Source organism: Schistocerca cancellata, chromosome 2 (genome assembly GCF_023864275.1).
Source record: "Schistocerca cancellata isolate TAMUIC-IGC-003103 chromosome 2, iqSchCanc2.1, whole genome shotgun sequence".
NCBI lineage: Eukaryota > Metazoa > Arthropoda > Insecta > Orthoptera > Acrididae > Schistocerca > Schistocerca cancellata.
In genome coordinates, this window is record NC_064627.1 from 194495137 (window position 1) to 194519444 (window position 24308).

At 43.9% G+C, this 24308-nt stretch overlaps 1 protein-coding gene and 1 long non-coding RNA gene across 2 annotated transcripts; both read left to right on the forward strand.

Annotated features, from left to right (window-relative positions):
• Positions 1-1124: 1124 nt before the first annotated feature.
• LOC126161512 (uncharacterized) lies at positions 1125-23785 on the forward strand. Its single transcript, XM_049917417.1, has 3 exons — positions 1125-1263; positions 17340-17651; positions 23391-23785. Exons 1-3 carry the CDS (start codon positions 1252-1254, stop codon positions 23712-23714), a joined length of 648 nt encoding a protein of 215 aa, XP_049773374.1. The 5' UTR covers positions 1125-1251; the 3' UTR covers positions 23715-23785.
• On the forward strand, positions 17661-22703 carry LOC126161513 (uncharacterized). Its single transcript, XR_007534926.1, has 2 exons — positions 17661-18476; positions 18548-22703. It is a non-coding gene; the product is annotated as an uncharacterized LOC126161513 (long non-coding RNA).
• Positions 23786-24308: the final 523 nt, after the last annotated feature.

A 24308-nucleotide genomic window follows, 5' to 3' on the forward strand; every position in this document is an offset into this window, starting at 1 on the left:
CGTCACTCCACACATTTTTCCACTGTTCAATCGTCCAATTATTACGCTCCTTACACCAAGCAAGGCGCCATTGGCATTTACCGGCTTGATGTGTGGCTTATGAGCAGCCGCTCGAACATGAAATCCAAGTTTTCTCACCTCCCCACTAACTGTCATAGTACTTGTATTGGATCCTGATGCAGTTTGGAATTCCTGTGTGATGTTCTGGATAGATGTCTACCTATTACACATTACGACCCTCTTCAACTGTAGGCGTTCTCTGTCAGTGAACAGACGAGGTCGGCCTGTACGCTTTTGTGCTGTACGTGTCCCTTCGCGTTTTCACATCACTATCACAACGGAAACAGTGGACCTAGGGATGCTTAGGAGTGTGGAAATCTCGCGTATAGACGCAAGACACAAGTGACCTGACCACGTTCGAAGTCCGTTAGTTCCGCTGAGTGCCCCATTCTACCCAGTCACGATTTCTAATGTTGTTAAAATGTGTGTGAAATCTTATGGGACTTAACTGCTAAGGTCATCAGTCCCTAAGCTTAAACACTACTTAACCTAAATTATCCTACGGACAAACACACACACCCATGCCGGAGGGAGGACTCGAACCTCCGCCGGGACCAGCCGCACAGTCCATGACTGCAGCGCCCTAGACCGCTCGGCTAATCCCGCGCGGCTTCTAATGACTACTGAGGTCGCTGATAGGGAGTACCCGGCAGTAGGTGGCAGCACAGTGCACCTAACACGAAAAACGTATGTTTTTGGGGGTGTCCTAATATTATGATCATAGAGCGTACATATCCTGCAAATTGATACATTCCACATTATTTGGATGAAAAATTGTTATTTGAAATGATCTATGGAAGAAGGAACTAATTACATAAAAATGACTTATTTTGGTTCCACAGTGCCGCTCTTTAAATGCATTGGAGTCCTGCAGCAGTACCTACGGAAACTGGCCCTCCTTTCTCCTAACGCGAGAGCATAAGTGAATCCTGGTGCGAGAGCGGCCCCTCGCGGATCTGGGGAACACAATGGAGGCGATGGGGGGCGAGTGACGCCAGGCTGGGCGCAGCGCGCTGCTCTGCCTTGTCTGCCTCTGTCTCCGCCTCTGTCCCCGCCGTCCCTGGACGCGCCCCCTTCCCCCCTCTCTCTCTCTTCCCCCACAAGGCTGGCGCCCGCTATATAAGTGGAGCACATCGTCCACACTCGGGGCACTCCGCCGGCACTTCCTCCGACTCGACGGCACTACTCACCATGAACACCATCGTGAGTACCTTTTTCATATTTTGTCTAATAATTTTTGTTAATGCCCGTCCCAATAACTTTAAAAAATCTTGAAAATTGTGATTCTTGGTTTTTGCTAGACATTACTTCTTCCGGTGTAATATTCTTTGATGTATACCTCGCTTTAAGGATACCTTGGTATGAGAGAATCACCACAATAATTTACGTGCGTGCCCTTAACTTTGACAAGAGTTCAAGTTACGTGTTAAGAGTATATCTTGACGTCTATGTACGTTGCAGTTTTTGTAGGAGCTACCGTTTTCGTCCGACAAGACCTGATGTGACAGCATGAAAACTTAGAGCCGACAGATAAAATGTGTCGCTACATCATTTCTGCTTTCATTAAGTAGTTTGTGCTGGTGGTGATTGTTCTTTCGTACCTATGTACAAATATGTGTGATAGAGTTTCCTGGTACGAATTCACTAAAAGAAGCGATAGGTTGATGGGGCACAGAGGTATAATTTGGTAATGGAAGTGATGAAGTAAAAACTGGAGAGAGAGATGAAGGCACAAATACAGTGATCACGTTCAAAAGCGTGTAGTTGCAGTACCTACGCAGAAATAGACAAACTTGCGAAAAATAGATGTGCATGAAACACCATATAAGTGCAATTTACGAATAATTCGGTTCTGGTAAGAAATCAGGTGTGCAGAAACGCGTCAACCACTGAAGATTTATTTAAAAGTAAAGGCAACTGCTCCTAATTAATAGTGAACTAAACAGCAGTACGGGAAAGTAAGTGCGCGAAATTTGTATGTCGATAAAAAGATAGATCTCCTTCAGACGCGAAACTGTACAAAATTGGTCATAAAAATAAATTAGCTTGAACCATTTCATTCAATTAGGTTAGCACGAATCTTATTTACTATGAAATGAGATTTCTGTGTCACTCAAAACGTTACCAGTGATGGATTTGGCGTAAGCTCTAAAATGTCCAATTATATTCGACGTTTACAACGTGCATCTCTGAATTGCTTGTGTCACGCAGCTGAGCACAAAGTCGCCTGAAAACAAATATCAAGTACACAGCGATAGACTCTATTTGCGTGAAGAAGAAAGGAATGAAGAATAGGTTACAACGTTCAGTCAATGAGGAGATCATTATAGATGGAGCACAAGATCGGATTTCGACGAATGAGAAAGAACATCGGTCATGTGCTTCTATGAAACATCCCATGATTATCATTAATAGAGTTGAGGAAACCACGGGAAACCCGTATCTGGGTGACTGCATAGGTTATTTGAACTGCCCTCATCTTGAATAAAAGTCCAGGGTCTTGCCATCTCGCCAGGTTTGTGCAAAGATACATCACGGAACGACTTCCTGCAAAATTATTGGGTCTGACGCCGACGGTACTGGAATGGGTACTAACCAAGTGACCGTAGATAAAAATCCTGAGAGTAACTTAGCACTGTTTTATAGGAATGGACATCACTTGGGTCGCGTGCATCCAGAAACGCTAAGAAATTATAGTGCGTGATGGAGCTAAGTGCATTACAGGAGTTTTCTGGTACTAAGTCAGCGAGTTTCTTATTTGAATATTCGATGACGTAGCTCCCACTCTTGGTCCACGAGACGCAGCAGGCAGTGGATATTGGCGCCCAGATTGATGCCTTGACGTCCGAAAGGAGTTCGATACGGTTCACTCTATAGGTGTAACACGAACTTATGGACAAAGAGACAGCCTTTTGTTTGGATTGAAGAGCATATTGCAAATATAACACAAATAGAAAGTCATTTTTAGTGACATTATTTACACGTGAAAGCAAAATCTGGTGTACCTGAAGAGAATGTTGCAGGTGTGTCACTGTTCACAATATATGCAAAGGAGTTAGTGGATAACGCCGGAAACACTACGAGGCTGTCACGAATGACGCTGTTGTATACAGAGCAGTCTTAACGGTGGAAAATAGTAGGGTAATGCAGAAAGACCTGCAGAGGATAGTTGCTTGGTCCAGGGGTTGACAGTTGACACTCAAAGAAATTAAATATATTGCGCATTAACAGTCGGGAATACCGGTTACTGCATGATTACACGATTGCAGGACCATCACTGGAAGCAGTCACATGCGGAACGATTTAAAGTGGAAAGACCACATAAAACTAATTGTAGGGCAGACAAATGCAAGACATATTCATTAGAAGGATCCTCAGAAAGTGCAGTCCACCCACGAAGGAGGTAGCTTACAAAATTCTCGATCGACCGATACTTGAGTACTGCTCGTCAGAATGAAATCTCTACGAGATGTGACTGACTACAACGGTGCCAGACGTTCAAGACAGGCGTTGTGCGTCACGTTGTGGATTACTGTTACAGTTCCGTAGAAAATTAGAAGAGTCAACCAACAATTTGCTTACTCCTCCTTATAGAAAGGACCATAAAGGTAAAATTAGATAGACTAGCACAGAGGGCTACCAATAGTCGTTGTTCCCGAACGGAATTCGCGACTGGTGTAGGAAAGGGCGTGGGAAACTGAAATTACACTGTCGTAAGAGTGCAACTGACAGCCTGGAAGCAGGACGTGAACTGCAGCTCCGCGTGGCTGCGGCTGGGACGTTAGAGAACGCGCAGCGTGAGAACCGAGGAGAGCCATGGGACCGTAGGCGAGTTCAGCAACGAGAGCGAGAGTGCGCGGGCGGCGGGAAATGGCGGGGCCTGCGACGCCCACCGACCCAACCCGTTTCCCAAGGCCGCGTAGGGCTGGGCAGGCCTTCGACGGTAATGTCACCTGTGACCGCACGTGTCCGTCGGAAGCGAGACGGGCGCTGCCGGTGGCGCAAGGCGTGAACCTTTGTCCGCCCGTTGCGCGGGCGTGTTGAAAGCGACGCAAGACTAGAGATTGCCGTTTCCTCGACGACGACGTCGTCAGAGGCGGAAGACGAGCTAGTACTGGAGAAACGTGGGAAAGGAAAGCTGGGATGCTTTTGTCAAAGGAACCATCCTGGAGTTCACTTAAGTGGTGTAGGGGAACTTCAGATAACTTAAATTTGAACGTCTGGCCACGGATTTCAAACGCCATCCTCCCGAAGACGAGTGTTGAGCATTACCACTGCGCCATCCCGATGAACCGTGCAGAGACTGAGGCACAGGAAAACTCGCACGTGATAAACACGTGTTGCCAAGAATAGGGTGCGATATCGTAGGGTCTAGTTTCCTGGATGGTGGCACCCAGCATCAATATGCTATGCTTAGTTTCCTGACTGTTTTTCTCGTATCAGCAGCTATTGCAGAAACAGGCCTTATTCGGACGGCAAGAAAGGAAGATAATACACAAATGTCCCTTCGACGCAAAATTCTTTTAAAGAGGAAGCACAAGCCCGGTAGGTGAAGGGTGGGAAAGGATGTCGCCTGTTTCCCTTCCAACTGATAAGTCCCCGCACTTGCTTTACTTATGACAAACGCGGAAAACATCAATCACTAAAAACATGTGTTAGCGGTCGATAGTATTACACATTCCACTTCCTTATTACTCTCTGTTAGTGCGTAGACTTTTGGTTAGGCTTTACCGTGACAGTTATTTATATCGAAATTTGTGGTTTCATACGATTTTAGTCTCCAAGACGAAAAACACAAATTAGATTTAGTCACGTAAGCTTGAATTCGGAAGCCTGTATGGGGAGTTTCGTTTAGCTCTCCCCTTAATCACTGTTTTTTCTCGCTCCGCACGCGGAAGGAACTTATTTTGCTACCACTGTAGAAGGGTCCAAAGGTCTGATAGTATATTTTGGAATTTCCAGCCGAGCTGACGATTGTGCGCAAAATGAAATCTTCAGCATGGCTACAAAACAGAAAACAAACTATCAGTCACACCGAGGAAACACGAGAAATCCTTAGAAAAATCATTTCATATGTGACCAGCACATCCACATCTAACATTTCTCCTGTGGACAATCAGTCAAAAATTGGCGAAAGAAAAATTGCTTCTTCCTCTGGTAGTGCTTCGATTCTTGTACACAAATACATACATTTAAATTTGGGAATATATTATGAAGAGTGTCGTAAAATAGCTCATCGATTTTCTGTCATGTTGAACACATAACATCATCCGCACAAGGGTTTGATTTCGATGTATATTGTTTGTTTCAGGTATTTGTTGCAATCTTCTTGTCCATGAGATGTCGTAAGCATATAGGTGATTTGTCGAACGGAAAGTAAACGGAAAACGCTGCTCTTATTATGACGCTGTGTGAACTGATGTAACTAGGCACCAAACGGAAACATCTAATGCAAAATATCTCCTTCATGGATTGTGCGTTTCCAGTCCTGAAATTCTTGCCCCTGTTATTTAGAACTCGACAGCGGTATCTCTATTATTGAAATCGAGAAAAGGAACAAGAAGTAAAAATGGCTCCATACTTTGTAGTATTAGACAGTCGCTTAGCCTTACTCACTAACTGCACTCCTATCTTTCATGAAACATACGTTTCCGGCTTTGGCGAGAAAAGAAGAAAGTGAACTAGTAGAAATAATGTCGTTAGCCAGAAGCATATCCACAAGCTAAGGCTGTTATTGATGTTAATAATTTCAGATAAAAATTGCTGGTAACAATATTCATACATACAGGGTGTCGGAAGATAAATCATTAAGGTGCATGGCAAACGGGGAAGATGAAGCGAGGATTCATCACAAAGCATGCAACGAACTAGCGTGATGCCACAGATGTGAGACATGTTTACCGAAAAATATCGTTTATAACAGTACTGCAGGACACTTCACAATGAATTCAGACGCCCATATGGTACGCTTCCTCAAAGGAGATATCAGATATGTCGTATCATTCAAAACTGTCTTGGTAGTACATACCATCATTAACAAAGCGTAAGATGGTCTTGAGCGCGGTAGTTCTATACAATGAAATACGTTACGCGGGATGGTGTTTCCTTGGTCCGCTACAACCTATCATGGTGTTAATTTACTAATCAATACTTTCAGAGGGACAACCAAGCCAGATATGTCAGTGTACAACTGTATCATGATCTGAATCCAAAACTTTTGGGATATTGTGCTGACACTTATCGAAATCCAGTAGCAAACCACGTGCGAAATGCTCTGTCACAATGTAGTAAGATCTGTCGCTTCTTCCCTCAACATGGATACTTCGTAGTCATTAGTTTCAAGGTCATTCATCTACAGCAACGAGCCTTTGCTGTCTGAACCATCTGAATAGTCCCATTGCTTGACGTAGGCTAGATTTAAGAGTGTAATGGTATTCGCTGTTTGACGTTCTCGTGACGTTTCAAGATATATCGCTTTCAGTAACAATCAGTAAGTAGTCGTCGCAGCAGTAGTAGTTTGTTATTGTACGGTTTATGTATACAAAGTGTGTGAGAAAATCAATGAGATCGATTCTTCATCTACGAAATTTCTTATTTTTTTGAAACAACAGTGTTCTGCCCTTCAAAGAAGTTGTCTTCGGCGGCTACACACCGGCGAAGTCATTGTTCCCGGTCTTGGGAGCAGCGCTGAAAGGCTTCAACTGATACAACCTTTAACACGTCGGTCACATTCTTATGAGTGATCTCCGAAGTTCCAAAATGACGTCTTTTTAAGACTTTTTGAGTTTCGGGAAAAGTAAAAAGTCACAAGAGCTCATATCAGGTGAAAAGAGCGACTGTGGAACAGCGGGAATGCCTTTTGAGATCAGAAATTCCGTGATGGAAGTGGCAGTGTGACATGAGTCGTTGTCATGGTGTTGCATCCACTTGTCGTCAATGTCCGGTCTCACACGATTCTCTCTTTTTCTGAACTTTCCAAGGACATTTTTACAAAACACTTGGTTGACGGTTTGTCCTGGAGGAACGAATTCTTTATGCACGACACTCCTACTCTCAGAAAAACAAATCAGCATGGTTCTGATCTCTGATTTGCTCATTCCAGCTTTTTTCGGTAGAGGAGATGTCCCAGTGGGCCACTTCTCGTTTTACCGCTTTGCCTAAAGATCACACTCAGAAACCCATGTTTCATCGCTTGCCACCATGTAACTGAACCATTCGTGATAATTAGCAATCATCTCAACAAGATCAACTCACACCTTTCTTCTATTGTCCTTCTGCTCAATTGTGAGCCGGCCGGTGTGGACGTGCGGTTCTAGACACTTCAGTCTGGAACCACGTGACCGCTACGGTCGCAGGTTCGAATCCTGCCTCGGGCATGGTTGTGTGTGACATCCTTAGGTTAGTTACGTTTAAGTAGTTCTAAGTCTAGGGGACTGATGACCACAGATGTTAAGTCTCTTAGTGCTCAGAGCCATTTCAACCATTTGTTCAATTGTGAGGTTTTCCGGCACCATTTTAGCTCAAACCTTTCACATGTGCAAAACTTCCGTCGAAATTTGATGTACGGTGAAAGTGTTTAATAGGTCCCCATAACCCTTATTGTTAAACGTCTATCTGATCTCACAATAGCACGCACACGTTCGACGTTTTCGTCACTTTTTGAAGATGAAAGGTCTCCCTGAGAGAAGTTCATCTTCAACGCGTTCTCCGCCTTCCAAAACTTATTTGTGCTAGCGAAAAACGATTTGAAATGTTCCCCATAGGTCTGTTTCAGCCTTTCAAAGGTCACACTTGCGGATTCCTATTGACACAAAAGTTGATGGAGTAACGTTGCTCTAAATTTCACATTTCCATTTTCGTAACATACAACAAGAACAAATCTCACTGATCGTGCTCACAAAAATCACGTGATGATCATAAGGAGCTGAAACTCGGACTGATCATCTGGAAGGGATGAACACACCGGTCTATGTTTATACAAGTGGCACAACACAGCATTGTCAGATGGCTCGCAGTGTTGTCAGGCTCATTACATCTCTCATACACCAAGTGTATATATACACTACTAGCCATTAAAATTGCTACCCCAAGAAGAAATGCAGATGATAAACGAGTATTCATTGAACAAATATATTATACTAAAACTGACATGTGATTACATTTTCACGTAATTTGGCTACGTAGATTCTGAGAAATCAGTACCCAGAACAACCACCTCTAGCCGTCATAACGGCCTTGATCCGCCTGGCCATTGAGTCAAGCAGAGCTTGGATGGCGTGTACAGGTACAATGCCCATGCAGCTTCAACACAATACCACAGTTCATCAAGATTAGTGACTGGCGTATTGTAACGAGCCAGTTGCTCGCCCACCGTTGACCAGACGTTTTCAATTGGTGAGAGATATGGAAAATGTGCTGGCCAGGGCAGCAGTCGAACATTCTCTGTATCCAGAAAGCCCCGTACAGGACCTGCAACATGCGGTCGTGCATTATCCTGCTGAAATGTAGGGTTTCGCAGGGATCGAATGAACAGTAGAGCCACGAGTCGTAACACACCTGAAATGCAACGTCCACTGTTCAAAGTGCCGTCAGTGCGAACAAGAGGTGACCGAGACGTGTAACCAGTGGCACCCCATACCATCACGCCGGGTGATACGCCAGTACGGCGATGACGAATACACACTTCCAATGTGCGTTCACCCTGATGTCGCCAAACACGGATGCGACCATCATGATGCTGTAAACAGAACCTGCATTCATTCGAAAAAAATGACGTTTTGCCATTCGTGCACCCAGGTTCGTCGTTGAGTACACCATCGCAGGCGCTCCTGTCTGTGATGCAGCGTCAAGGGTAATCGCAGCCATGGTCTCCGAGCTGAAAGTCCATGCTGCTGCAAATGTCGTCGAACTGTTCGTGCAGATGGTTGTTGTCTGAAAACGTCCCCATCTGTTGACTCAGGGATCAAGACGTGGCTGCACGATCCGTTACAGCCATGCGGATAAGATGCCTGTCATCTCGACTGCTAGTGATACGAGGCTGTTGGGATCCAGCACGGCGTTCGTATTACCCTCCTGAACCCACCGATTCCATATTCTGCTAAAAGTCATTGGATCTCGACCAACGCGAGCAGCAATGTCGCTATATGATAAATCGCAATCGCGATAGGCTACAATCTGACCTTTATCAAAGTCGGAAACGTGATGGCACGCATTTCTCCTTCTTACACGACGCATCACAACAACATTTCACCAGGCAACGCCGGCCAACTGCTGTTTGTGTGTGAGAAATCGGCTGGAAACTTCCTTCATGTCAGCACGTTGTAGGTGTCGCCACCGGTGCCAACCTTGTGTGAATGCCCTGAAAAGCTAATCATTTGCATATCACATCATCTGCTTCCTGTCGGTTAAATTTCTCGTCTGTAGCACGTCATCTTCGTGGTGTAGCAATTTTAATGGCGAGTAGTGTATATATCCACGGCGCATCATCGTTGGAAAACGAAATAGCAATAGTAATACATGTTAAGCCGACGCCAGCCTTGCCATTTAACTGAAAGGTTTCCTAGCTAGCAGCAACGCACATATAAAGGTGATGAGTCAGAAGCGCGCACATTAGGTGCGTAGCTGTCCAGCGTGTTCCAGGGAGCGCTCACGAGCGACGAACGAGTTAACTGGAGACGAGAAGGAGCAACATGACGACACGGGCGGGAGCCGGTTCTGCGACAAGCGGCGCGACCTTGCCGGTGTAACAGTACCGCGTCGGTTAGCTGTACATCGTTGTCGTAGTCGTCCGCGCTGCCTCTCTGATCTACTTCCGATAACCAGTGATGTAGCATCTTGTTAGCGCTAAAAGGTGCGATCACTTGCTGATCGTTACTGAAAGCCATATATCTGGAAACGTCGCGAGAACGTCAAACAGCGAATACCATCACACTAATACTGTTTTTGGTCTGTTTCTCATACACGCCTAATCTCTACTTCTACATACATAATTCGTGCGTTGCAGAGAGTACATTCTGCCATTCCTAATTATTCCCTTTCCTGTTGCACTCGGAAATGAAGCGAATAAAAAGCGACTACCTATGTGCTTCCGAACGAGCTCGATTTCTCTAATCTTGCTTTCGTGGTCCTTATACGCGATATACGTTAGTGACAGTTTGAACAGGACCGTTCTCCAGTAAATCGCGACCTGGTGAGGATCCTAAACACTCAGGCAGTAGTAAAAATAAGTCGCTTAAGTGTTCCGTAAGCGCCGGCCGAAGTGGCCGTGCGGTTAAAAGGCGCTGCAGTCTGGAACCGCAAGACCGCTACGGTCGCAGGTTCGAATCCTGCCTCGGGCATGGATGTTTGTGATGTCCTTAGGTTAGTTAGGTTTAACTAGTTCTAAGTTCTAGGGGACTAATGACCTCAGCAGTTGAGTCCCATAGTGCTCAGAGCCATTTGAACCATTTTTTTGTTCCGTAAGCAGTCTCCAAACTACACTTTCCTAGAATTCTTTCGAGAGAGCGAAGTCGACCATTGCCTGCACTACAAACCACCTTACCCGCTTCATCTATTTCATGTCGATTTGCAACCTTCCGCCTCGCAATTTAATCGACGTGACTGTGTCAACTAGTCCACCACACTGTATTCGTACATTGCAGGATTACTTTTAGCATTCATCTGCATTAACTGACGTTAGAGCAAGTTGCTATTTACCGCATCGAACAGAAATTTTAAGTCATCTTATGGCCACCTACCGAGACTCAACAGTTGCAGATAACCTGCAGGTGAGGCAAGCTCCTGAGCTAATCAACAATACTTGCGTTCCTGTGAAGAAAACCTTAAACGTAAAAAAGCAATCTTTCTATATCGAATAACTGGTATTCCAATCTTGGTGAATGGCACCTCGAAACGTTTTGGGTGTCATCTTCTGCTCAGGCAAATACAGGGACGCAACAGTTTTGTCCGTATTTGCAGGACTGAGAGACGGCTGGCTGTTTAAGATAAATTTCCTTATAATGGAATTCGTTTATTCTTACCAATGTATATGCTATGTTTAGTGTGGACAAACTAAAACTGGTCAGCAAACTGAGCACCAAATACCAAAATAAACGCTATGTAAAGACTGTTCTAGGTCCTGGTGAGGATTTTTTGATGCGTAATGAACCTGTTTCACGAGTTAAAATATCCAGACAGAGGCAGAATCGGACATCATCTGAAGAAATGAAATATTGAGGATGCAATGCCTCGATACCACTTCATTCGAAACCACTTTCGTAACTAAACAAATGCCTATTGATCTTGAAACTAACTCATGCAAAATACGAATTTTTTTGAAGATAAAGAAGTAGGCTGTTTTTGAAAACACTCCCAAAAAATGATATTTTACTGTCCAATCGCACAGCTAATCGGTGTTGTATTCGGTTTGGAATTTCCTGGAGGCTTTCATGTAAGTAATGTTTTCTGGTGTTCAGACACGCTTCGGACAGTTCTCCGAGATCTCTTTGCTCCTTTCATTATGTTGTCAGTCTCTGCCGAAATCACTTTCCGGCCCTTCAAAAATGCCTAAGTAGTGTCTACGTAACACAAAACTCTTACTTGCGTCCGGTTGCTCTCCATTCCGTTTTTTGCATAAGGGTTCGACTTCCGGTCCTGTACAAGGTACAGCAATTTGATATTGTTGTCAGTCATCCATATCACAAATTCTATTATTATCTCCTCATTACTAACCATTTTGCAATCTTCTACAATATTAATAAGTTGTGACACCCATCCCGCGCCCGTCTGCGGCCTTACATAGAAAAGGAACCACGTGAGTGACCACATATATAAACTTTTTAAAGTTTACCTATAAAATATCACTCAGAGGCAGATACGACTGGAACTTCTAATGCATAACTACGAAATTTTGTCTACAGAATGCCAGAGGTGGCAAACAGGCCTAAAAAAACAGTTTTGAATACGAAACTTCATGACTGACCATCAATAAATGAGTCAGTGGTTCACGGAATTAGAAACAGCAAAAAATTCCCATGTTTCCGAGGTTTTCACATGTCAGGGAATTCTCTTCAATGAAATTTACATTAGGTTTATATTTTTTGAAAAATGTGTTATTACAGCAGTTCACTTCTAAATATCTATTTGTATATTATTATCCTCAATATTCAGAAAATTAAATATTCCAGATCTTTTCAGAGATAATATGTTTGTTTTTGAAATTATTTCTTCGTAGACGTTCGACAAGTAATCTAGTTTGTTTTCTGATCTACTTCCAGTGACTGTGGGATAGATTTCTTGAAACAAAAAATTCGGTTACAGTTACTCAAATTTTTCAATTTCACAATCCGAATAAGAGCTTTAAGGGAGTAAACATATTGCCATCATGCGTCACTTCGTATCTGATTTTTGAGAATCCTTTCCTTTGAGAACAATCAATACCTGACAGAGCTTTCTTGTAATTACTGCGAGACAGCAATTCGCGCTTTTAGTATATTACGTTATAATTTTTCACGTCCGTATATTATTTAAGGCACCAAAATTTGACAGTACTATTTCGTGCGTGCCAAAACAGTATATGCACCTTTGCTCAGATTGTGTTGTTTTTATTAACTCCAGCATTTATTTCGTTCCTGTCTGCAGAACGTCTGCCACCGGTCACCTGCAAATGTCAGCACATTTACACAGTACCATGATACAACGTGCCATTCACTGCTTGTCCCTGAACGGTCTCTCAATAAAGGTCACTCGCCTGTTCCTGCAGGCCGCAGGCCAGCAAATAAATAACTTTCATTTGAGGAAGGTCTACAACTACACGCGAGTTGCATTTATGAAAATAAGGTAGCAACAACTTCAGCGTTCATAGCGCTTGTTATAACAACACATGCGACATGCGAAACGCTAAATACAGCAAAGAGAAATAAACTCTGTATAAAACAAAGAACTGTGGGTGGAAAGAGCACTTGCAGTATTTCACAAAATTAATATCCGAAAATTTGAAATAAGACTGGAGAGCGATAATTATTTTTGCTTGGCAACACCCGTCTCCATAGAGCACTAAGTGCAAGTGGGAAGAAATTATTTCCATTCTTTTACTTGTTTTACTATGCGTTCTTTGATTACGGAACGAAGTACTTCATTGTCATTTCGCTTCAAGAGCTAAAGAAGAATCATAAGTTTATACACCAACAGAACGCACTGATACAACTGAAAAATAATTGCATATGTTCATTACTCTCCGCCCGCGGAAGCACTTCATCCAAGTGTTCTTGTGGAAGCAAGTCAAAGTCATATAGATCAGAAGAACAAGGTACGTGAGATCAATGTGGATAATCTACATTCGAGATCATCACATGGGACCCACGTTACTGCTCGCCAATATGACGTCTCTCGATGAACAGCTGTGGAGCTCTGTCTCTAGAATATAGTACGTATATAGAGAGATCAATACGGATAAAAGCAGTTTTCAAAGCTATTAATGAAACATTAATTAATATACGGGTTTTATGTGCTAGTTTCATAACGGTAACAGAGAGTAGTTTATTTCCGTCCTCTAAGAAACTTTGTAATTATTTTATTTGTCTCTTGTGTTCCATAGAAAAGGTATACAGCAAAAACCACCGGAGCAGAAAAGAGATTATGAAATGATTAACAGCCTAACTGTAGTCGTGCCGATCAGACGCAGCGAGCGAAACAAGCCAGCACCTTCATTTATATGCAACTCCTACGGGCGCAGAGCCAAGCTGTTTGCATAAGCTTCAGGCGTCACGTGTAACCAGTTTGCTAAGGTTTCGTGGGGTAACCGTGAAATTAAAATCTGCTGCTGGCTAACATGTAATACCGTAGTGCTCTACGTAGTTCGTGAAATGAGATTTCATTATATAATCTAATCTTTATTGTATTTTTCAGCCTATTGTGTGACCATAGGCCGAAAAGTAAGACAAAAGATTTTCGTATCCAACTGCATTTATTGACATTTAAAGAGAGTTGCCAATTATTATATGAAGTGGGAAGTGTTTCTGCTTCTCCTTACCACCGACCGCCGACGTTACTTCTTTACAGGGTATTAGGGGTATAAGTGCACATATTGTGATCATTGGTACCTTAATATGCACGTGCTTCATTGTGTTAGTTGCTTTTTCTCTGCGTGTAACGGTCTTCCCAAAAACGCTTTACATACACTGAGGTGACATTAGTTATGGGACATCTCCTAATATCGTGCCGGACATCCTTTTGCGCGGTATAATGCAGCAACTCGACGCGGCATGGACTCAATAAGTCGTTGGAAGTCCCCTACGGAAACATTGAGCCATGCTGCCTCTGTAGCCCTTTCATAAGTGTGAAAATGTTGACGGTGCAGGAGTCTATGCACGAACCGACCTCACGATTACGTCCTATAAATGTTCGATGGAATTCATGTAGGGCGATGGGAGTGGCCAGATCGTTAGCTCGAATTGTCCACATCGTTATTAAACCAATCGCGAACAGTTGTGCCCTAGTGATATGGGAACATGAAGTCCATGAATGGCTTCAAATGGTCTCCAAGTAGCCGAACATAACCATCTCCTGTCAATGATCGCTTCAGTTGAAACGGGGAACCCCATCCATTCCACGTAAACACAACCCACACCATTGCATACTATCTTGCTGACAAGTTAGATCTATGATTTCATGGGGTCCGAGCCGCATTCGAACCCTACCATTAGCTCTTACCAACTGAAATCGGGACTCATCTGACCAACCCACGGTTTTTCAGTCGTCTAGAGTCCAGCCGATAAGGTGACGAGCCCAGCAGAGGCGCTGCAGGCGATGTCGTGCTGTTAGTAAAGAGATTCGCGTCGGCTATCTGCTGCCTTACCCCATTAAGCTACATTTCACCGCACTTTCATAACTGACATGTTCATCGTACGTCCCACATTGATTTTTTTCGGTTATTTCAAGCAGTGTTGCGTGCCTGTTAGCACTTATAACTCTATGCAAACGCCACTGCTCTTAGTTGTTAATTGAGAACCGTCGGACACTGCATTGTCCATGGTGAGAAGTAATTATTGAAATTTGGTATTCTCGGCACTCTCTTGACACTATGGATGTCGTAATCCACTTCCCTAACGATTTTCGAAATGAAATGTCCCACGCCTCTAGCTCCAACTACCATCCTGCGTTCAGTGTCTGCTGATTCCTGTGGCGAGGTCACAATCACGTCGGACACCTTTTCACATTAATCACCTGAATACAGATGACAGCTCTGTCAATTCACTGCCCTTTTATATCTTCTGTAGGCGATACTACCGCCACCTGTACATGTCCAAATGGCCATACCATGGTTTTTGTCACCTCAGTGTTGTTTACTACCTGATGTTTTCTGCACGGTCGTAACTGCACCACTAAGAGAGTACGTCAGTGAATATAGACTATTCGTTTTGCGTCCACACTTTAACGACTGATCTGCTGGGCAAAGGAAAATAAGAATTAATGGCATGTTCTTGCCACATGTACTTGGAGGTACTAACCAAGTTAAAAATATACTACAGCTAATACCTATAATTATTAGTCTGTAATCATTGGGGGAAGTGGCAATAAAACGACTATTCACGTTGGTGTGTAGAATATATGAGTCTGGCGATATAACATCTGACTTTCGGAAAAGCATCATCCACACAATTCCGAAGACGGCAAGAGCTGACAAGTGCGAGAATTATCGCACAATCAGCTTAACAGCTCATGCATCGAAGCTGCTTACAAGAATAATATACAGAAGAATGGAAAAGAAAATTGAGAATGCGCTAGGTGACGATCAGTTTGGCTTTAGGAAAAGTAAAGGGACGAGAGAGGCAATTCTGACGTTACGGCTAATAATGGAAGCAAGGCTAAAGAAAAATCAAGACACTTTCATAGGATTTGTCGATCTGGAAAAAGCGTTCGACAATATAAAATGGTGCAAGCTGTTCGAGATTCTGAAAAAAGTAGGGGTAAGCTATAGGAAGAGACGGGTCATATACAATATGTACAACAACCAAGAGGGAATAATAAGAGTGGACGATCAAGAACGAAGTGCTCGTATTAAGAAGGGTGTAAGACAAGGCTGTAGCCTTTCGCCCCTACTCTTCAATCTGTACATCGAGGAAGCAATGATGGAAATAAAAGAAAGGTTCTGGAGTGGAATTAAAATACAAGGTGAAAGGATATCAATGATACGATTCGCTGATGACATTGCTATCCTGAGTGAAAGTGAAGAAGAATTAAATGATCTGCTGAACGGAATGAACAGTCTAATGAGTACACAGTATGTTGTAAGAGTAAATCGGAGAAAGACGAAGGTAATGAGAAGTAGTAGAAATGAGAACAGCGAGAAACTTAACATCAGGATTGATGGTCACGAAGTCAATGAAGTTAAGGAATTCTGCTACCTAGGCAGTAAAATAACCAATGACGCACGGAGCAAGGAGGACATCAAAAGCAGACTCGCTATGGTAAAAAAGGCATTTCTGGCCAAGAGAAGTCTACTAATATCAAATACCGGCCTTAATTTGAGGAAGAAATTTCTGAGGATGTACGTCTGGAGTACAGCATTGTATGGTAGTGAAACATGGACTGTGGGAAAACCGGAACAGAAGAGAATCGAAGCATTTGAGATGTGGTGCTGCAGACGAATGTTAAAAATTAGGTGGACTGATAAGGTAAGCCGGCCGCGATGGTCTCGCGGTTCTAGGCGCGCAGTCCGGAACCGCGCGACTGCTACGGTCGCAGGTTCGAATCCTGCCTCGGGCATGGATGTGTGTGATGTCCTTAGGTTAGTTAGGTTTAAGTAGTTCTAAGTTCTAGGGGACTGATGACCACAGCTGTTAAGTCCCATAGTGCTCAGAGCCTGATAAGGTAAGGAATGAGGAGGTTCTACGCAGAATCGGAGAGGAAAGGAATATGTGGAAAACACTGATATGGAGACGGGACAGGATGATAGGACATCTGCTAAGACATAAGGGAATGACTTCCATGGTACTAGAGGGAGCTGTAGAGCGCAAAAACTGTAGAGGAAGACAGAGATTGGAATACGTCAAGCAAATAATTGAGGACGTAGGTTGCAAGTGCTACTCTGAGATGAAGAGGTTAGCACAGGAAAGGAATTCGTGGCGGGCCGCATCAAACCAGTCAGTAGACTGATGAAAAAAAAAAAAAAAAAAATCCCGAGGTAGATACTGGATGTAATGTTGTTCAGTACACAGTCCTCAGTCACCCATAAAAATATCTGCCCTCATATTCCTACCGCCCCGCATAATCTCCACGGTCCCGTCTGTCTTGCGCCGCAGGTTTTGGTCGCGACGCTGGCAGCCGCGCTGTGCGCCTGCAGCGCGCAGTACGTGCCGCCGAGCGAGGCCCAGCGCGCCGCCATCCTGTCGGAGCAGCGCTACCTGGCGGGAGACGGCACGTTCGGCGCCGCCTACAGCCAGGAGGACGGAGTCGAGTTCAAGGAGGAGTCCGACGTTGACGGCAACCGGCGCGGCTCCTACAGCTACGTCGACCCCAGCGGTCAGCGCCGCACCGTCACCTACACGGCCGGCAAGGACGGCTTCCGCGCCACCGGAGACCACCTGCCCGTCGCTCCCAACCCACCCCCACAGGTACGACACGCTGTGCCCCTTTAGCGTATAGCAACCTCGCAAACGTGTCCTTGCGCTCGCTGTCTTCTTCTTCGGCAAGCACGAAGGGGTGCTCAGCCTCAGTGCGGACTGCACTGTCATGCGGTCAATGTCTACCCGCTCGCGAGCTCTCAGAATGAAGTGAAACGATCGTATGGCAGTGATGGCCGGGAGCCTGCAGATGGGGAAGTTCGGCCGCCGATTTACAAGTCTTTCCAGTTGACACCACACTGGGCGACTTGCGTTCGATGATGATGAAGCGATGATGAGGACGACACAACACACACACCCGAGCGGAGAAAGTCTCCGATGAGGCCGGGAATCGAACCCGGACCCCCTGGATGGTAGTCAGACGCGATGACGACACAGTTACAGGGCACGCAGAATATCAGGTGAGATTCTTTGCGTCAGTCGGTTTACTCACGGTTCCTGAGTGTGTATATGCACCTTAAAGCACTCTTAAATTTCAGTGAGACGAAGCGTGCTAATGCGGTTCTTCTAGCACTTAGTGTCATAGACCATGAACTCCCATAATCGTTGTGCAATATCACGTGTACCGTACGAATTGAAGTTATCTCAGAGACTGAATAGTACAAGATTATTCGTGAGTACGTCCATGGCCTTTGAAGATGACTGCACAAAAACTACAGGACTAACCAAAAATAGAGACGTATTAGTGGATAGAGCATCTATTTAAGCCGGCTGCTGTGACCGAGCGGTTCCAGGCACTTCAATCCGGAACCGCGTGGCTGCTGCGATCGCAGATTCGAATCCTGCCTCGGGGATGGATGTGTGTAATGTCGTTAGGTTAGTTAGGTTTAAGTAGTTCTAAGTCTAGGGGACTGATGACCTCAGATGTTAAGTCCCATAGTGCTTAGAGCCATTTGAACCATCTCTTCAAGTTATTAACCCACATAACAGATGCTCAGTATGAGCGCAGTCTTTGATGCAGCAAACGTCAGTACGTTACTAAAGTCTCTGATACAAATTGTCTGGAAAGCCACGACAGCAGCCTGCGTTGAAAATCTTTTCATTGGGCTGCCTAAATGCTGGTGCGAATTGATTCAGTGCAACAATACGGGCCGGATGATTTTGCTATAGTAAGTCCTGAGACTCATTGCCCCTAGTGCAACTACGCCATGGCGAGGATCACGAATCGAAACTTGCAGAGATGCTCTATCCACTGATATGTTTCATTTTTTATGAAAGCGCGGTGCGGTAGTTTTGTTACTGCTTTTATATTGTACAGTGACCAAGACGGTAAAACTAAATAAATTTGGGGATGATAGAGAAAGACTCTTTCCCATGCATCATTCGCCACATAATTGTGCAGGAAGGATAACGACAGTATTGTACCTGCAGACCCTCTGCAGCATTCAGCCCGGTAGCTTGTGAACTACAAATGTAGATGCAGTCTGAGCGCCAAGTTCATTCTCAGTTAGTTACCGAAAAAATCTGTATGCCCTTTACTGTCCCGTATTTTAGATATGGTCAATATGTCAAAGTAGAGATAAGATTGTAGTTACATTTACAACGCATACATCAGAAAGTGATACAGCAAATCTGTCCCACGTGACCATCGCGACAAAGGTAATAGAGGAGACACTATATAATTTTTGCTAAGGCGATTATATCTGAATCAACGCTCTTGATTTCAAAACCTCATCTCCGCGTGTTATGGAGTGGAGGATAAGTGGTATTGTCGATGATGATCTGTCTGGCGGCTGGGAGCGTTGAGCAGGCAGGTTCCACAGAACTACTGGAGAGGAGTAAGCTGTGCCCCAAAACCATGTTTCATGAAATCCCTTCTCCCACCGTAAACAACAAGAAAAATACAATTACTGGATTTTACACGTACTTGCCACTATCAAGCATCTCTCGGGATTGCCTATGCAATTACAGCATATGTCTACGTTTGTCAAAATTCTCATTTTCATTTAGTGTGCTTGACATGGGTAGGGTATAATATGGGTGTGATATAGCCAAGAAAAGTTTAGAGTTTTAGTCATAAAAAAATGTTCAAATGTGTGTGAAATCTTATGGGACTTAACTGCTAAGGTCATCAGTCCCTAAGCTTACATACTACTTAACATAAAATATCCTAAAGACAAACACACACACACCCATGCCCGAGGGAGGACTCGAACCTCCGCCGGGACCAGTCACACAGTCCATAACTGCAGCGCCTAAGACGGCTCGGCTAATCCCGCGCGGCTTTTAGTCATAGTCTCTTCCTTAATATAGAAGAAATCGCAGTATATTCAGTTCTATATAGGGTGATTCAGCTGCCCCTACTGGTGCGTTTTATGCAGCCCACAACGCGTTCAAACACCATGTGCAAGGCTTTACCAAGCTGTTCAAGCAACCAAGTTCAGTAACTTTCGTTGTTCGTATGATTGCTTGTCCTGGACAACGGCCTAAGATATTTCGTGTAATATTTCGGGTGACGTGGCACTTAGAAAAACTGAACAACTAAATTAATAAGTGTTGTTCACCCACAATTATTTGTAGCCGCCTCTTCAAGAAGAGATACAGTTTAACGAGTCCTTCACATTATGTACATTCTGTAACGGAATTCGTCTTAAATAATCCATCATAGTTTGAGAACAGGAGTGAAACACACTGGTAGGCCTGCTCGCGCAGCATAACGCGCAGCGCTCTGGCTTGCGAGACCGGGAGGTGACCCAGATCCGGATCGAATTCTAGCAGCAGAGTAACCACCGTTGGACTCTTACAACAGCGAATCTGAGTGTGGTTCTTATGTAGTTTTCCACGCTCATTTAAGCAAATGCTGCGTTGTTTCCCAATTTTGCCCTCGTACAATACCATACACAAACAGTTAAAATATGACAACCCACAAAACACAGTATACGCGATTCACAGACAAGTGGCGCAGGCAGCTTCCTACTTTTAGGTTAACCGATGGCTATGGCGACAGGAATGGCATCCGACCACAAAGTTAAAACAAAATAAAATTCATGATGCCGAATCATGAATAAAAAACGGATCCTGCACGATAATTTAAATGTTAGGGAAAGAGTAATGCCTACTGCTATCGTGCTATAAAATCTTTAACCATTTGCCCAACAACATAAAATTTCTTAACAGGCAGCGAAGCAAATCTTTAATCAAGCCTGAAACAGTTTCTTCGGGGCAACACCGTCTGTTCCATAGATTAATTTTTAATTTGGGACGGACGGCATGTGTAGCTAAAAAATCCAATTTAATTGCATCACTAGTTACGTGAGATGTGTTAGAGACTAGAATGTCCACTCTTATTAAAGTTAAGCCTATGTACTATTTACTAACTTATCAATGAGTCGTATGTAGCCACACCTCCAAACGTATCGTGTATACGTAGCCTGGAAACTGACTCTTTCCACATCGCTTGGATAAAAATCGTGTAAATCAGGGTCCTCCACGCTACTGCTCTGTAGAGCAAAGAGCTTTCTCTCATGCTCACTGCTAGAGAGTAGCGACAGGGATCTTGTCGAATGCGGTATGCGGCGTGCAGCAAATGTAATTTGTCGGAGATAGCCTTATAAATTAGTGCCAGCAGTTGCAATTTAATTTGCAATAAACAAGTACTAACAGAAACACTGATCAAACATGGTCAGCCTTTAATTGATTAAAGTGAGCTTAAATACAAATATATTGTAACGTAAGGGAAACAACAGCATGCAAAAAGGTGGCACGAAATACGTGCAACTACGAACTAGATGAGTTACCTAATTACCTAATTGAAAATAACAATAGTCATCAATGAGTTAAGAGCTACTACTCTCTGAGAACTTAAATGCAACGAAAACTCACGAAATCAGTATAGAATAGTTTTATATTATTTTCTTCTCTATTTCTTTGATTTTCCTAGCGTAAGGACTGCAATGTTGGGAAGCAGTTGTGGACCCAATTCTCCCGCTGCTTTTCAAATACTGTTTTCGATTAAGTTGCCCTCCAAAAAAAACAATTTTCAATCGACACCTATGGAATGAAATTTATAGCTGACTCTCACAGCAGTCTCTTAGTGGATAATTTGCTTCCTGCAAATAATCGGGCGTATTTTATCAGAATATTTGAGTTACAAAAATCGCAGTTATTCTTTAAGCGAACTCAACTCGTCATGTGGGCTCGCTATAACAGCACGCAGAATACATCCCACGGTCATGTGTCCATTAATAGCACCCTTTTGATTGTAATAAGGATCGCCTCAAGTTTCATACGCTGCTCGGCTATTGGCAATGTATTTTTAAATTATTTTTTAGGGATGCTGTGATACTTTTTCTTTATTTCAAGAACTGTTCTTATGGAACGGGTACCACTTGCAATCATAAGCACATAAAAAAACTGACAAATTCTAGTAGAATTAGCGCACTAGGGGTTCCGTACAAACTCATTTACATAATTCATCCATCCTGGAAATCGAGAATCTCAACGATTTTTGCCTGTCATCGATATCGACACTGGAAAGATATTGGTCCTGGGAATTCCCGTATATCAAAATCTCTACAGTAGTTCCTCAGACTAACCCGGACATACAGAGAGAAGCGAGCAGGGGACGTCAGTTTACATATGTAGAGAGAGAAAATTTAACAAAACATTTTTCATGTGTTTATGACTACAACTTACATTTTATGTTTGCACATAGTTGGTCTATTATGCTCTTGACGGATGATGAATTTAATGTACGTTCAAATGGCAAAAGATATTTTTTATATGATGTAATTGCAATTCAAGAAGTTTCAGAATTTTTTTCTTGCTTGTATTGTGAAACCTACTTCTTATCAAATTTCGTGTTTCTAGGTCAACGTTTTGACTACTGATTTTGCGAGCATTACAATATATGATACAAATAACCTAATTTCCTGGTTGCTTTGACGTAGAAGCTTACAATTTTTACACCGCCAAGGGAACATGGGCCCTGATATGTGACGTAAATTGGAACTTGATACCCCAAAATGTCCCAGAGAAAAACGGGTCTTAACAGACGGGCAGACAAACAGACAGAACAAAAACATATTTTTCGTGTTAAATAACTGCAAACTACCAATTTTCAGATTTTCTCCTGTACTTTTACTGTGAAACTTTGTTCCTTGCCGAATTTCATTATTCTAGGTCAGTTGTAAGCAACGTGTATGTTTTGGCGAGTGAGCTTTCGAATATCACAGTATGTGAGATAAATGGCCGTATTTTTTGATTGAAGTGACTCAGAAGCTTAAAATTTTTACACCATCAAGGGACCATACACCTTCACATACGACACAAATCTGAACTTGATACATCTACCCGTTCCTCAGAGAAAGGATTCTTAATCGTCGGAGAGACTAGCTGACTGAGTACAAAGCGACTCTATAAGGATTCTAGTTTTACAGACTGAGGCAAAGTGTAAAAAGTGATAAGTAGAACAAAACACGGTCTTGCACTATGCACATCTTTCTCCACGCACGTTCACTCTTAAACTGACGCCACACCTCCGCATTCTGGGGCCTCTGTTCTCGAAACTAGCCAATCAGAGACCATGAAAGGCAATGCTTTCTTCTAAGGGCGTCCTCTGGACAGTCAGTTGGAGAGTGTAGACAATATTTCTCAGTCGTTTCAGGCAGTCGAACCTCACGTTCAAGATTTGTCAGATCTGATCACAGGACCAATTAACCAATGTGCTTAACTCGTTACTGTCAGACAGTGAGTGTGTGGACTGAGGCGGCGCTTGTTGTGCCTCGGCAGGTGCCGCCACAGCCGCAGTACCAGCCGCAGCCGCAGTACAACCCGCCGCCGCAGTACAACCCGCCGGCGCCCGCCTACAACCCGCCGGCACCCGCCTACAACCCGCCGGCGCCCGCCTACAACCCACCCGCGCCCGCGTACCGCCCGCCCGCGCCGCAGTACAACCCGGCGCCCGCGCCGCAGTACAACTACCAGCCGCAGGCGCAGTACAACGCCATCCCGCAGTACACGACGACGCCCGCGCCTCACCGCTTCTACCCGCCCGGCAAGCTCAGCCTCAGCCGGACGCCCGACGGCTTCAGTTACACCTTCAACAAGAGCTAGGCTCTCACCCCTCGCACTCACACCACTTTATATATTTACTAACTATTGTTAAATAAAATATTTAAACCACAGTTTTTCCACTCTTCATTACTTACCCGAGAATTTTATTTATGTATTTATTTAGCGTATTGCGCTACACACATGGTTTACACTTATTACATTATGAAATTATGTGATAAAATACACTATAAGTGAAGGATACATAATCAGATAAAATATAATGCATCAACACAATAAAAAGTAACATCACATCAGATATTTTGCTTTACACAAAATCTTCAAATTCTGACGTCCAAATTGGCCATCCATTCGAGGCATGGCGGTGTGGCGTTGAAGAAGCTAGCCCGACTACCCAGGTAGGCTCTTAACTCACAGTCTGGGCGATGTGATGCATTGTTTGATTAGGTGCCCCACAGTCACAGCTAGGGCTGGGAAGCTTTCCCCACTTGTGTAGATTGTGTGCACATTGTCCATGTTCGGTTCGGACTCTGTTTAGGCTTTTCCATAGCTGTCGTGGAAGTTCAAAGCCCTTAGGTTTCTCTGATGGACAGATAAGTTCACGGTTGTCAGGGGAGGCACTATCACTCCAGCTCT